This window comes from Pseudoliparis swirei, chromosome 2 (genome assembly GCF_029220125.1).
Source record: "Pseudoliparis swirei isolate HS2019 ecotype Mariana Trench chromosome 2, NWPU_hadal_v1, whole genome shotgun sequence".
Taxonomy (NCBI): Eukaryota; Metazoa; Chordata; class Actinopteri; order Perciformes; family Liparidae; genus Pseudoliparis; species Pseudoliparis swirei.
In genome coordinates this window covers 3,369,518-3,385,795 of record NC_079389.1, presented here as the reverse complement: position 1 = coordinate 3,385,795, position 16,278 = coordinate 3,369,518, and the positions used below count along the sequence as shown (strand labels likewise).

The window sequence follows — 16,278 nt, the reverse complement described above, 5'->3', positions numbered from 1 at the left end:
TTCAGATTCTTCCTCATGTTCCTTCACTTCATACTCTTCTTCCATTCCTGCAGCGGATGGTGTGGGGGCTTCTTCAGAGGAAGAAGTGGTCTGGATATTGGATCTCTCACCTCATCATGATTTTTCTAAGGACCCTGAATCCTCCTCTTCAGTTGATTCCTCATGATGTCCAGCATTGTCCTCCTGGTCATTATTTTCCTCGACATAATTGAAACAGAGCTCACAGCCTCCTGTGTGGTGTGGAGCTTCTGCCTCATTGTGCTGCCGGTCCCTCTCAAAAATGTGAAATGCCTTTGAGAAAAGACCTGTTGTTGTTTGTTTGTTTGTTTGTTGTTGTAACCATGTCATGACCCCACACATCAAACATCCAGATCAAAGATGTTCTAGAAGTCTTCTGGTGTGACACGTTGCCCCTTTGCACCAGTTAATGCTGCAGGGTCGTTTTGACCCGAGGACAAGACGTTATTAAATTAAATAAATCACCCATAATTTAATCAAATTACTTGAAATGCATTACACTACATTCATTTAGCAGACGCTCTCATCCAAAGTGACTTACGATAAGTGAATTCAACCATGAGTACAAACTATTAGAATGAACCCCCTTTATTTTCAGACCTTTTGATGAATACAAAATATATTTTAACGGCAAAATATTTCGTTTGGGGTCAGAATGACCCCAGGACAACACAAGGCGTGATAAACAAATCACTACATCCAGACAGACCGACAGACAGATAATACCTGGGAAAGTATACTCAACTCCTCTTCAGTGGTAGTTCCCGCTCTACAGGTTCACATGACTCACAAGGTGAAAACAGTACCATGGTAAAAGCAGCACATCAGCTCACTTCTAATTCACATCATACAATCACATTTTTTAGCGCAACCCCAGCGAAGTTTTAAGACATAGAAACACTCTCAGACAGCAGCTTGCTGTTACGTGCGCCTGCTGCCAGCCTGACCGCTGTTTTGGGTGAATGACGTCACGTGCGACCTGGAGGTGTTAACCACTTGTGTGCCAAATCTTTTTTTTAAATTTAAATTAACATTCGGGGCTAATTAACAGTTTTTTAATTAGGGGACCTGAGGGACCGTCGCCTGTTACCATGGAGACGGCCGCGCGCCTCCGCTGCACGCACTGGCTCGGCTGGATTGATGTGATTGAACAACCGGCGCGCGCTCCCGCACTCTCCCACACACACACACACACACACACACACACACACACACACATACACAGTCCCCAACGCTCCCGCGAACCAAAACACAGCTGATGTCATGGACGGGACACGGCACGGCGGATAAGGGACACCCTCCAACTCGTAAGTCACTCGGTGCTTTTCTTCTTCTGCTTCTTCCTGAGCCCGCCGCGTCGCTCGGACGCGCAGCTGCTGTTGCTTTCGGGATGCTACTGACGCGCAGCTACCGACGTGCTGCTGCTGCTGCTGCGCGGGAGCTAGCTCGTCGGCGCTCCAGTAAGTGGAGGACGTCCTCGTTCTCCGGAGTAGGCCTCGGTACGACACCGTGAGGTGTCCGCGCGCGGTCACGTGTCCCGCTTGCTGCGTTCAGGGACACGTCCAGTGGTTAGCTTGTTTATTTATCTATTGTTGCAAAAATGTAGCACCTTTTTTTTAAATTATTTTGTTTAGCTCTCGCTCGTTTCCATAGTAACCTTGGCTCCGTCGACCTCAGTGCCGCTCGGCGTTTCCTGATTGAACCCTCCGCGTGCGATAACGGTCACGTGCCACACGGCAGCTTGTTGCGTGTTGTCGAGTAGTTTTCGGAGGTTTAACAGTTTACCTCTCAAAAAAATGCGGTTTCACATTCGTCCATTGAAGCCTGCAAGGCCACGTAGGGGTCAGCCACCACGTGACCGCAATGTGTGAACTTATCCAGGTGCAGTTTGATCGATCTGGGTAATTTCTTCTATTTTTATTGAGAAAACTTTCATGAAGTCAGCTGACAGTCCTGACACCTGAACCCTGCTGTCAACATGCCAATGAACCCGACCTGATGTGATGGAATTGAACATTTACTCCGACATGTATGCCACAAGGAAGGTGTCAGTTGTGTGCAATATGGAGGACTTAAAATGTAAATGTCACGCATAAATACATGAAGAAATACGTGTGGACACATAAATAGAGACATAAATAAATGCTGAAATATAGAAATAGATTTATTTAATGATGTCCTGTTGAGTTATAACTTATATTTATTCATTCCTGTATTTATTTATTTATACATTTGTTTAAGCATTTATTTATTTATATATTTATTTAAGCATTTATTAATGTATACTTGTATTTATTTATTTCTACATTTATTTCAGAATTCTTGTATTTATTCATGCATTTATTTATTTATACTTAAGTCATTTTAAGTCCTCCATAGTGCAAGTGATCAGGTGGTGTTTCTTATTAATAGTCGGTGCAGACTTCATACCTCCGTATCAATACCTAAGCTGCTCTCATGAATATTCTGACATGAGTCAGATCAATGGACGTCACGTGAAAAGAGTCACAGAGGGTTCTGCCCCTCAGCTCTATGGACACGTTCCCTACCAAGTTGCAAACAGTTGCGTTTTCCGGTCACTCGATTGGATGTAAAGCCCAATATTCGATCGCTGACGTTGCTCTCTATCGCTCAGGCGAACGCTCCTGAAGGAAATTGTTTCTGCTCGGGCATCCATGTTCACGAGATCAATATCAATGAATGCACACAGAGGGACTCGCAAACGTCTTCTGTGATTTTATAAACGAAAGACTCTCACCACAAAACATATATTATATTACATATAGTTTATTGCACAGAATGTTGCATTATTAATATTATTTTTTTGAAAATGTAAACAACATCCACATAGAAAACTAGAACGGGCACTCGGTAGAGCGCATACCTTCGCATATCACAAGATTGGGCATTGAATTATGAACATTTTGGCATTAGTTGCCAATTGGATAAAAATTGACCGTGCTATGGTAAAAAGATGTTGACCTTTTCATGACCTTGACCTTTGACCCGATTGATCCCAAAATCTAATCAAATGGTCCCCGGAAAATAACCAATCATCCCACCGAATTTCATGCGATTCGGTTTAATAATTTTTGTGTTATGCGAATAACACGCATACAAATAAATAAATAAACTAGAACGGGCACTCGGTAGAGCGCATACCTTCGCATATCACAAGATTGGGCATTGAATTATGAACATTTTGGCATTAGTGGCATGCCAATTGGACAAAAATGTATCGTGCTATGGTAAAAAAAAGATTTTGACCTTTCCATGACCTTGACCTTGACCCGATTGATCCCAAAATCTAATCAAATGGTCCCCGGATAATAACCAATCATCCCACCAAATTCCATGTGATTCATGAAGATTTGACCTGTTCATGACCTTTGACCTTTGACCAGATCGATCCCAAAATCTAATCAAATGGTCCCCGGATAATAACCAATCATCCCACCAAATTCCATGTGATTCAAGAAGATTTGACCTGTTCATGACCTTTGACCCGATCGATCCCAACATCTAATCAACTGGTCCCCGGATAATAAACAATCATCCCACCAAATTTCATGCGATTCGGTTCAATACTTTTTGAGTTCTGCGAAATATTTTGACCTGTTTATGACCTTTGACCTTGACCTTTGACCCGATCGATCCCAAAATCTAATCAACTGGTCCCCGGATAATAAACAATCATTCCACCAAATTGCATGCGATTCGGTTCAATACTTTTTGAGTTTTGCGAATAACACGCATACAAATAAATAAATAAATACACGGCGATCAAAACATAACCTTCCGGCATTTTCAATGCGAAGGTAATAAATACACGGCGATCAAAACATAACCTTCGCATTGAAAATGCGAAGGTAAAAAAGAAGATTCCCAAATTTATTTCAGCTGCACGCACACATAGTATCCGGTTTGAATGAATGCATTCATAATCCACAAATAAATAGATTCATAAGGATTTCATATATTCTAATTAAAAATAGAACCTGTTAACCTGCTTGTGTGAGCTTCACTGTGTTTGTGAGTGTAGGTTTTTTGAGTCTTCATTCTGAAAGCAATATCTTTGAGAGGAAAGAGCCATTAATCACAAAATACGTCATGGGAATCCCCGTCACTTTCGACGTGATACTTGATAACGTGAACCATTGTTTGTGGGGAAAAATGGTAAATGCGACTATTAAATCAAACTAAAATATAGATATGGAAACAGGACGCCGACTGTTCTGCTGACGAAGAAAGTTCTCAGACTCCCAACAAATGCTCTCACAGTTACAATTAATATGCCCAGTGACAGAGGAACATGTCCTCGCTCCAAATGGGAAAGTAATTGCAGTCTTTGCCACCTATACGCCCACATAATGGCACTTAGACCCTGTAATTTAGTTTTCACTCTTCTGCACGTCTCCATCTGCATATGTTAAGTCTAGCAATTACTCTGGGAAATTGCTTCTAACCACACGGGTTCATGCGGACAGTTTCTTTTCTCGGTGGGAGCGTGAAAGGAAACGAGGGCCGACACAAGTCACACGCGTCTATCTGCGTTCCCCGGGTGTTTTTTGTTGTTTTCGTTCTCGTGCTTCGATTGTACCCTTTTGAAAGGTGTGTGTGTCGTCAGGTTGTGTCACGTAAAGTTTCAGTCCGGTCAGGACAGGTTTGCAAAAGGCTTTCGGAAATGGCCGCCTGTTTCTTTTCTCTTTTTTTTTTTTTTTTTAACCGATAACCTGTCGTTTGATCTGATGTACTCTAACCATCCTTCTCTCATTGAATTGTATTTCAGTTCACTGTTTTTCTTGAAGAATTGCTCTGCTCAAAAGTTACAAAAACGTGCCGATTTCTCGCGTTTTCCATTGAGCCATGCGGAGAGTTTTGGATGCGTCCGCTGAGGTATCTGTCTCTGAGACTTCTGCCTCACTCCCAGTAGAATACATAAGAGTGTCTGCCACGCACTTCTCAGCTGTGATGGAGATCAGACTGGAGACCCGCTGCAAAGAGGGCGGAGTCGTACTTGCTATCTTCCGATTTTTTAAAAACCGAAAACGCATGTTTAGTGTTGTGATATTTACTATTGGGAATGACGTCCACTATAGCCACCAGCAAGTGGGAAACCTTCAGGCGATGCTTCCCTCCCACCAGTCAAGCTGCCACCTTACTTTGTTTTTTTAAGTTACAAGAGGAGGTACCATACAGGGAGCCCCTCTTTTAAACTTTACCCATCAGCTGACTCTTCATCCTTTGGCTGCCTCTACATCCTTCGCCATGCCTTCGAAGGGGAGCGACGGGAATAAGCGGGAGCCGGGCAGGTGATTCATTTGAAAGGATCACACTAAATACCAGTTTTACAGTATAATTAATAAAAAATGGAAAATGGAAATGACCGCAAAACCAAAACATACCAGAATGTTTTTTTGTGACAGCATGCGTTTTTAAATTGTTTAAACTTTTAATATAACTTTAACTTGTTGTTCTTGAAATCACTGAAAAAACTCTTTTAGTCAAAAAAAGGTGATATTTGTACAAGTTTAGCATGACTAAATGTTACATTACATCCTGCAATTAGAAAAGTTGGGAATAGACTTTGAAGCAGGTATCTTTTTATATATATATACATAATATGTATATATATGTATATACAGTATGTATATATGTATATATATAGATATGTATAGCTATATATATATATGTATTATATATGTATATATATATATACACTACCGTTCAAAAGTTTGGGGTCATCCAGACAATTTCGTGTCTTCCATGAAAACTCACTTTTATTTATCAAATGAATTGAAAATTGAATATAAAATATAGTCAAGACATTGACAAGGTTAGAAATAATGATTAATATTTGAAGTATTAATTTTGTTCTTCAAACTTCAAGCTCAAAGGAAGGCCAGTTGTATAGCTTATATCACCAGCATAACTGTTTTCAGCTGTGCTAACATAATTGCACAAGGGTTTTCTAATCAGATATTAGTCTTCTAAGGCGATTATCAAACACAATGTACCATTAGAACACTGGAGTGATAGTTGATGGAAATGGGCCTCTATACACCTATGGAGATATTTCATTAGAAACCAGACGTTTCCACCTAGAATAGTCATTTACCACATTAACAATGTAGAGAGTGTATTTTTGATTAATGTTATCTTTCTTGAAAAAACAGTGCTTTTCTTTGAAAAATAAAGACATTTCTAAGTGACCCCAAACTTTTGAACGGTAGTGTACATACTGTATATACATATATATATGTATATACATACAGTATAAACACTGAAAGATTCACAGCCTCTACAATGAAGGTGAATGGAAATGAGCTTGTCTCTGTGTTACTCTTGGTGTGACAAGTCACTTTCTTTGCAGTTTTCAATGACACGACTCAAGTGGGTCCTATTAATAAAAATAAAAAAACATCCATAATATAAAAAGGGGGTGTTGTTCTCGAGACACAGGCGTTGTACCGAGGCGTCGTTTGGGCCAGAGCCACCCGATATTGATACCGCAAGCAAAACGCTCAACATGGCTTCATTGTGAAGATGTGCATTTTGTAAATGTGTGTGTCCGTCGGGGGGGCCGGATGAACTGCATAGCTGTGTGTTGCTGAAGCTGCAGCGCGGGGCACTAGTGAATGTGCTCTCTCGCCCCTCTTCGCTGCTCTTACGGCCGCCGCCGCAGGACCTCCAGGCCTTTAGGACATTCTCCTTTTTTGCACCTCTAGTCTGTCTCTGGTTGGTTTCTCCACCCCTCTGTTGGCCTGGGGATGAACGCACCAATGAGGAGCCTCACAGTGAGTCCCCTCCCCCCACCACCACCACCACCTCCTGGTCCTCCTCCACCTCCCCATCTCTCCTCTATCCCACAACGCCTCACTCACTCGCTCGCCGAGCGTGTCGCATTGTGAGCCTTGGTGTCAGACGTGGTGGGCATCCCCGTCTCCTCCGAGCGTCCCGTCGCCGCGGGTCGCGCCCCGTCCATCACACGAGCCGTGACGTGGACTAACTGTTGTGTGTTATTGACAGGGTGTGCCTGATCGCATGTTGTGTGCAGTGCTGGAGCAATTTCAGCTTTACTTTCCCCTTTGGTCTGTGCGCTTTGCCTCCATTCAGAGTGCCATTTCCTACCCGTGTTCTTCTGTTGAAACGGCCTGTACACATTTTGCTTTTTTAAATTGTTTCCACACGCACGCACACACGCAGACACACACGCAAATATGGTATGCACGGGTTTAAAAATAGAACATGATGGAAACGTAAACGACCCCCGAGTGGTAAGTGACCCGGAGCCGTCCCCTGTGTGAATACACTCGTCCCGTGTTCCATGTCTGTCGTGCATCACGGTGGCCATTCGACGACGCAACACACGTGTGCTTTGAAAAGAGAGGACAACTCTGTTCTGGCAACTCAAGTCCGGGTGTTTTTTTCTTTTCTTCTGCCGAGCACACACGCCTCACCGTGATTACGATCGACGGGCAGATTGTTGAACACGTCGATGCTCTATTTAGATGCTGGATACGCCACAGTTACCCATACATGTTGAGAAGTGCGCTGGTATGTAAAATGTTGCTAAAGTTGTTGTGGTCTTGTTGTACACGACCGGCCGAGAGAATACACTTTAAAAATCCATTAATTTAGATTTCCGTTCCATCGGATTTGAAGTAAAAAAAAAAAAAAAAGTGGTACCCCCCCCCCCCCCCCCCCCCCCGGCCCGGACTTGGTTGCAGCCAGAGTGTTTCTCCTGTTTGGCGTCTTCGCTTTGTTCACCGTGTGCCTCCCCCTCCCCCTCTCTCTGTCAGATCCACTCTCTGTATAGCACGGCGAGCCCCAGCATGCTGAAGAGGAAACAGAGCTCACGGGTCGAGGCCCAGCCCATGACCGACTTTGGGCCGGACGAGACCCTCGCAGACAGCGCCGACATCTTCTGGATCAACAAGCCAGTGAGTCCGCCACGCCGCTTACTTTGAAAAGGCGACGCTTTTATTTTTCTTCCAAAAAGCTGGATAATGGTAACCCTCTTCCTCCTCCTCCTCCTCCTCCCTCCCGCAGTGGGTGCACAGTCTGCTGCGGGCCTGCTCCATCATCAGCGTCATCTCGGTGTGCATGAACACGCCCAAGACTTTCGAGCATTACCCTCCGCTGCAGTACGTGACCTTCGCGCTGGACACGCTGCTCATGTTCCTCTACACCGCCGAGATGATCGCCAAGATGCACATTCGAGGGATCGTCAAGGTAACCGCCGAGAGGGGAGGCGCGCGGTCACGTGGGCCCGCGTCAGCTGACAGTCAAGTTCACGAGATTGAAATATGAAAATGAAATGTCAATGACATGGAGCATTTAGTTTATTGTCTTTCGTTCTTTTCTTCCATTTTAGTGTTATTAAGATATCTAAAAAGAAAAAAAAGAATTTGGGTGAAACTTAAAGGTATTGGAATGATAATTGGATCTTTTCATGCTAAAATGGGATAGTTTATGTGAGGAAGGAACGACTTCCGGACATTCTGTTGGCTTCTGTGCTCAAATGTTTCTGTTTATGTCGAGTAAGATCTGTAGATTCATCATGTGTCGGTATTTGTATTTTAAAGTGAGAGAGTGTATGTATGTGTATGTGTGTGTGTGTATGTATGTATGTAAGCATGTATGTATGTGTGTATATATATATTTATATACACAGATGTATGTGATGGGTATAGACACAAATATATATATATATATGTATACATATATATGTATGTATATATATACATATATATATATATTTATGTATATATATATATGTATCCACACCAACTGAGTGACTCACAACATTGAGTCAAGTACTATTTTGTAGGAAAGTGTCTGCACAGAATAAATCTTCACAGCATGCAGAAGTAATTGCATACTTTTGTTCTTTGTCAGTGTGTAATCATCAAACATGGTCTTATCTGTGGAGTGTGTCAGCACACACCCTGCTATTTACAGCCTCTCTTCCTGTGGAAGACTGGCTCCCTAAGTCTCTCTCTCTCTCTCTCTCTCTCTGGTAATTGCATGTCCATTTCTTCCCCACGACATCTCGGTCTCTTAAGTCTTTTTTCAAGCCTGTTTAAAAAAATTGCGTCAGACTGTCTCAACGTTCTCATTCGTTTCCGATCGCTTCTCTCTGCACAGGGCGACAACTCCTACGTGAAGGACCGCTGGTGTATCTTTGATGGAATCATGGTGTTTTTCATCTGGGTGTCCCTGGTGCTGCAGGTATACTGCAACATTTACAATTACCTTATTATTTTTCTCCCCCCCCCCCTCATGAAGTGCTTGGACGGCGTTGCAGTTGCTTGTTTTCTTCTTGAGTCGTTTCACTTCATAACGATCCGAATCCTCTTTGTGCGCCAGGTGTTCGAGATCGCGGATCTGGTGGATCAGATGTCTCCGTGGGGGATGCTGAGGATCCCCCGAGCGCTCATTATGATCCGGGCCTTCCGGATCTACTTCCGCTTCGAGCTCCCTCGCTCCCGCATCACCAACATACTCAAGTAGAGACACCACGTCACGAGCATCGCCGCGGCCTCCGCGATCTAATGGGTCCACGTAAAAAAAACTAAACGTGCCCCTTTTTCCTCTTTCTTCTCCTCTGCAGGCGATCCGGGGAACAGATCTGGAGCGTCTCCATCTTCCTGCTGTTCTTTCTCCTGCTCTACGGAATCCTGGGCGTTCAAATGTTCGGCACGTTCAACCACCACTGCGTCACGAACGACACGCAGATGGGGTAAGAGCCCGGCGTGGCCCCGGATGCCTCTTTGTTGTTCGTCGACACCCTCATCACTTGTTTTAAGTAAGCGGTAATGGAGGCGGAGCATTTTCTGTTTCTACTGACGACTGTTTTTCTCGAGCAATAACGGTTAATGAAGTCGTTTTTAGGAAGGCGGGAGATGCACGCTGTAGGCCGGATGTCTTTTCCTTATTACAGTTTATTGAGGAGGGCCAATAACACTAAGTGCAAAAAAACATCCAAGCCTAACTCCATCGGATGCTTCCAGCGAGACATTTAATCCGTGCGCTACGGGCTGTAAAAGCTGATCTGAAAAGTATATTTGATCATTACATAAACAGTGAATACAGTGACTGGACAACAAACCTACATATGTATGCCCCCCCCCCCCCCCCCATCAGTTTTGAGGAGTTCTTCCTGTGCCCGCAAGTTAATATCGTGATCAGGGTATTACAGGTGGGGCTCAGCAGGAAATGCAGAAAGACCTTTATTGAGAACTTCCCAAGTACAAAGTACACAGACATAAATCTAAGTCATTAATAATTCATTCATAATTCATTCATTCATAATTCATTGATAACAATAAAAAGCCTGTACCTTCGTGTAAATGTTTACGTTACGGCGGATTCGTTTAGGGGGTGGCTGTAGCTCAATGGGGTAAGAGGGCCGTCCTGCAACCGCAAGGTTGTGGGTTCGATCCCCGCTCTCCCCATTAGTTGCAAGTCAAAGTGTCCTTGAGCAAGGCACTGAACCCCCAGTTGCTTTCCGGGCGCATCGCTGCAGCCCACTGCTCCTTAATAACTAAGGAGGGGTTAAATGCAGAGAACTAATTTCCCCTTGGGGATTAATAAAAGTGTATATATATATATATATATATATTTTGGATAGCCGGCTCATTAAAGCCACGAATACTGAAACAACTTGATGGCTCACACGTATCTGCACTGGTTTTGTTTTGCAAAGGTTGCACGTTATTGTCGTTTTAATAAAATACGTTTGTTTAGTTTTTTGTTTAGTGCACTTTATTGGTATTCTCTCGTAAATATATTCAGTGCAAACCGGGTTAATTGCAGCCACGGTAAGCAATTACTTTGCAAAATATTAGATATTTATTTTGCACGGATAACAAAGTGATTGCACATTGTATTGTTTTTTTATCTGTCGGAGCAATCTGGTTTACTAGAAAGTTAATGCAATTTTCTTTATTCTATAATTTGAAAAGGCACCCATGGATTAAAAATTCCACATCGACCATTTTGTTACATTTTTGTTGGGGCAGCGGCGCCTGAACATCTTTCTTCCCCAAAAGAGTATGTTCCTTCAGAATATTCTAGCGTGTATTTGAGGGAATGGGAAAAGAAAGTCAAATTGTTCGTCTGAAATATTCACTGAACTATAAATGTAAACTACCCTACTCTTTAAGTGTCATTATGAAATGCAAATTAAAGAGAAACGACCAGCATTGAAGTCAAGGTTCTGTAGAACCTGGGTGTCGGCACCGGGGGAGGGGTGACGGTTTGTGCAGACCGCTGCGAGAAACCGTTTAAACACCTTTCAGATGGGATCTGACTTTAACCATCGGCTTGAGGACGACGGCACGATACAGAGAGTATAGAAACAAAAGACAGGGGGGGGGCATCCCGATTAAAGCCCTGGGCAGAGTTGACACTCATTGTGATAATTAACAAATTCCTACATTGTCCAGCCTTTCTTTATTCATGAAGCTCATTCCTGCTCAACGGCTACCCGTCTACCGCCCTCTTCACACGTCGTGTGCGCCCCGAGGGACTCGGCGGCAGAGGTGGCACACGGCGTTGTCACACAGAGCTCCGACGTCCCTCCGGCTACATCAATGTGTTCGCTGCTGTGCGATTAAATTGATGTTAGATGAAAGGGCTTTTGGATTTGTTTTTGGATTTGTGAACACAGTGGGGGGGGGGGGGGGGGGCGTTGGTCGATGCCAGGACTTCTGCGGCGTTATTTCACTCCACGGAACGAATAGCGTGCACAGCTTTTATTTGTTCAGCGTGACTTGGATGTACGTAACTCGGCAAATTGCTGTTCGTGGGTTTTTATCGAGGAGAAGAAATGTAAACTTTTTAAAACGTTACTCTGTCTGTTTTCAAATTGTGTGGAGAATTTAAGAAGAGTGTAATGTCCGGATATCCAATGAGCAACCCACCGATCCAGTGGTCGTGTCAACAGGAGTTAGTTGCTAGCTGAGGTGGGGGCGGAGCTTGTTGACAGGACCTCGCATTTTCCAATTATGCAAAGCGTTACAAATTAATTGAAGTTCAATCAGAACCCCCCCCCCCCCCCTTCTCCTCCTCCTCCACCCTGGAATAATCTTATTATCACAAACACAGTTTGTTTTTCATTTGATTCACCCGAATTATTAATGTTGCCTCATCGCTGGACATTTGCTCTCTCATCCGAGGCGTCGTCCGTCACCTCTTTGTCGCCCGGGAAGAACGTGATTCATCCGATAAGATGCGGTGGTATTATCCCGCCCCGGCGTAATAAGCTCTATCGGATTCACCACCGCGCCCCTGGTTGCCCTTTGTGATTGCGCAATAAATTATCCCTTCTGATCCCGCAACCCTTCACAAAAAATTTGGACGAATGTCTGGGCAGCCAATTTGAAGGCATTCATTCTCATTAGAGGAATTAAGCCGCTCCGATGAACAACACCTGTGGCTAAAAGTGGGGGGGGAATGGGGCAGTGTGTTAGTGTGCAGGCAGCAATCATCTGCGTGTGTGTGTGTGTGTGTCGTATGTGTCTTTTAAATGCGTACCTTGACTTTTGCCATGAACTCCCTGATTTCATGATATAACACAGTATCTCCGTCAAATCTTAAAATGATACAGCTCACAGTTGATGCTTGTACCTTTTATTTATTTTTTGTTTGTGTACCTGTTTCTTCAGTAATGTGTCATGGAACAGCTTGGCCATCCCAGACACCCATTGCTCCCCTGATGGGGAGGGCTACCAGTGCCCCCGTGGCTTCAAATGCATGGACCTGGAGGAGATGGGCCTCAGCCGGCAGGAGCTGGGCTACAGCGGCTTCAATGAACTCGGTATGAGGTGCACACCTGACATGTTTTCATGCATTACGAACATGCGCCCGCAAGAAGTGACCCCAGTGTGAGAAAGTGAGAACTGAAGAGCAGTTTTGTTCGAGGCAAGTTGGATGTACGTAACTCGGCAAATTGCTGTTTGTGGGTTTTTTATCGTTGGGAAGAAATGGACATTTTTAAACATAACTTGTGTGGAGAATGCAGGAAGAGTGTAGTGTCAGCATATCTAATGCTCAACCCACCGATTCCGTGGTTGTGTCAATAGGAATTAGTTATTAGCAGGGTTCCTACGGTCATGGAAAACCTGGAAAAGTCATGGAATTTTAAAATGGTCATTTCCAGGCTTGGAAAAGTCATGGAAAAAACGAAAATCATAAAAGTTGTGGAAAAGTCATGGAAATGTGTTATAATTAGTGCTGTGAAAAATAACGCGTTAATTCAATTACAGGTTTAACTTTTTTTTTTTTTTTTACGCATTTAACGCATGCGCAGAATGAGCTTCCAATCCGTCTGTTGTTGGTCGTCGGGACGAAAAAAAAGTCACTTGCAAAATGAGCTTCCAATACACCACTTCAATCTGAACTCTGTCCGCTCTCCTGCAGACGGTCTGTTCATCGGTAATGATCCTTCCGCAGGTTCACCTCCGGAAACCTTGTTACGACTTTTACTTCCTGTAGATCAGGGTCTCAACACGTCGATCGCGACCTGCCAGTCGATCGCGGCGTAGTGTCGGTAGATCGCATGACATTAAAGAGATTGGCCCGCCCCCTGACATGTTCTCTATAGCACGTCTTTGTTCATTTATTAAACTAAACGTCTGTTGTTGATCGTATCTCCACAGCAGCATGTCATCTCTGTCTCTACGCATTGCGTTAACACTTATCGATCTCCGTCTCGCGCCGCAGAGCTCCGTGCGCGCATCGGGACCGAGCAAAAAAAAAGTCACTTGTCAATCTGTCCACCTGTCCGTGTCGGTGAGGTTTCAGCTTTGCAGCGGTGTCCCCGCCGTCCCTTTCATCACGGCCCAGTTCATGAAGAAAACCCACACAGTCAGTTTGCCTCAGCAGCTGCTAGAGGAAGACTAGAGGCCTTTAGATTGTATCATGGTGGAGTTAATGGTTGACAAACAAGAGAAACATGCTCTGTTTAACCCTCCTGTTACCTTTACATTTACTAACATATTTTACCCTCGGGGTCAATTTGACCCCAGCAATTAAAACCTCAGAAAATTATTAGAATTAATATTGCTTCCCAAGTTTAAGTGTGAGGTACTTTATGTTTGTTTGTTGACTACCTAAATAGCCCTTTAAATAAATAAAAAAGTTGATATTTCTTATATGTTTGACACAGTGAAAAACAGCCTGGGGTCAAATTGACCCCAAAGAACACCGACATTAAACATTGAATGGGGTCAAATTGACCCGAAAGGTAACAGGAGGGTTAAACATTCTGTTTAGGATGAAGATGTATTAATGTTCCATATGGAAGAAAACTGCTAAATAACTGCTGAGTTGCAGCACCATTGTATAGAAGAATGTATAAATGTATATATCCGTCTTTTGTCATAAATCTCTATGTTCTCACAAAATATACCGAGAATATCGGTAATATGTAATTAATCATGATTAATCCACAAAAACCTGTGATTAACCCGATTAAAAATGTTAATCGTTTCACAGCCCTAGTTATAATCACATGTTCATTTACGCGGAGTTTAAAACAATGAATATGTTTTTTAAAGAAAGACGCTCAAAATACAAGCCGGCGTACAATCTCAATACTCACAATGTTCTAAATTGTTCATGTTTATACTGAGATTTCAGTTTGGTCGTGGAAATTTGGTTTAAAGTCATGGAAAAATCATGGAAAAGTCCTGGTCAAAATGTGTAAGAACCCTGTGTTAGCTGATGTGGGGGCGGAGCTTGTTGACAGGACCTCGCATTTTCCAATTATACCTGGTATAAAAAACCCTGATTTAATTATTACCTGCGGTCCTATTCATAGGAAAGGACGGTTCTCGCCTCCTAAAAGAGTTCATTGAGGATACAGATGTACCATTTGCATTCGCACCCATGCAGAGGGAAAACGTGCCGATGCGTCACTTATCAGCTGAGCGGCGCTCGGTTCCAGTGACTGCCCTAATCTTTACATGGCTGTGAAGGAGAGGGAGAGCTTCACAGTGAACGCCACCTTGATTCAGACATTATAGACTGCGACGTGGCGCAGTCAGGGTACTTTACAGCCTGACGCGTCTTGGTATATCAACACGCTTTATGAATATTAATGTACTTTTTAAGTGTGATGCCCGGTATAAAAACCCTGATTTTATTATTACCTGCGGTCCTATTCATATTCTCACCTCCTAAAAGAGTTTATTGAGCATACAGATGTACCATTTTTATTCACAACCATGCAGACGGAATACATTGTTCATCAAGACAAAAAAACAAAACAATAACAACCACTAACAGCTGGAAATGTTACAATCAGCATTTAATCCTGAGACTCTGCAGTAGTCACGGGTATTTATGGACTGCAGCTTGAAACTTGACACCTGGGTGGACGCGCTACTTTTCGTTTTGCTGCATGACGCATTTTTAAGTGAATATATAATAAATACAACCAACAGGGATTTGAACAATTATTAAAATCATTAACGTAAAAAAATAAGCGCGCTCAAAGCCACCAGACACATTGGCGCATAGACATCACCGTGTTGAGCCAAAAGGCCGACACTGACGCATGTTTCACTACGGATCTCTGCTTGTCATCCGACTGTGTACCTCTCCGCCTCCTCTGTCTGTCTTTGTTTCAGGTACGAGCATCTTTACCGTGTACGAGGCGGCGTCACAGGAGGGTTGGGTGTTCCTCATGTACAGAGCCATCGACAGTTTCCCTCGCTGGCGCTCCTACTTCTACTTCATAACTCTCATTTTCTTCTTGGCATGGCTTGTCAAGGTTAGAGCCTGTCTATCTATCTATCTATCTATCTATCTATCCATCTGTCTATCTATTTATCTATCCATCTGTCTATCCATCTATCTATCTACCTTTCTATCTATCTGTCTATATCTATCTACCTATCACCTACCTACTACCTATCTATCCATCCATCCATCTACCTACCTACTACCTATCTATCACCTACCTATCACTTACCTACTATCTATCTACCTACATATTTACATACCTACCTATCTATCTTCCTGTCTATCTATCTTCCTATCTATCCATCTATCTATCTATATATCTACCTACCTGTCTATCTACTACCTGCACTTTTCACAATGCTTTCGGCTCCCGTGTCACGGCAGCGTGTGAGAGCCGAACGCCTTAAAGTTTCGGTTAATTGACATAACCTAATCTTTCACCTGCGGACCCAACCCTTTCCCCCCGTTAGTAGAATGTTCTCTGGCTAATGAGAGATGGAATAT

The 16,278-nt window shown here is 43.4% G+C and overlaps 1 protein-coding gene across 3 annotated transcripts in view; it reads left to right on the top strand.

The window, feature by feature from the left end:
* Positions 1-1,238: 1,238 nt before the first annotated feature.
* The window catches only part of nalcn (sodium leak channel, non-selective), a 121,693-nt gene continuing 106,653 nt past the window's right edge, over positions 1,239-16,278 (top strand). Inside the window, exons 1-8 of one of the 3 annotated variants that reach the window (XM_056423997.1) lie at positions 1,239-1,325; positions 7,821-7,961; positions 8,071-8,253; positions 9,169-9,252; positions 9,391-9,530; positions 9,635-9,763; positions 12,693-12,844; positions 15,660-15,802. In XM_056423997.1, the coding sequence (XP_056279972.1) occupies positions 7,854-7,961; positions 8,071-8,253; positions 9,169-9,252; positions 9,391-9,530; positions 9,635-9,763; positions 12,693-12,844; positions 15,660-15,802 (939 nt within the window). In that variant the 5' untranslated portion in view covers positions 1,239-1,325; positions 7,821-7,853. Of the gene's footprint in view, positions 1,326-6,783; positions 6,816-7,820; positions 7,962-8,070; positions 8,254-9,168; positions 9,253-9,390; positions 9,531-9,634; positions 9,764-12,692; positions 12,845-15,659; positions 15,803-16,278 lie in introns of those variants that run through there. The other 2 variants (XM_056424004.1, XM_056423989.1) reach the window with 2 other exon arrangements.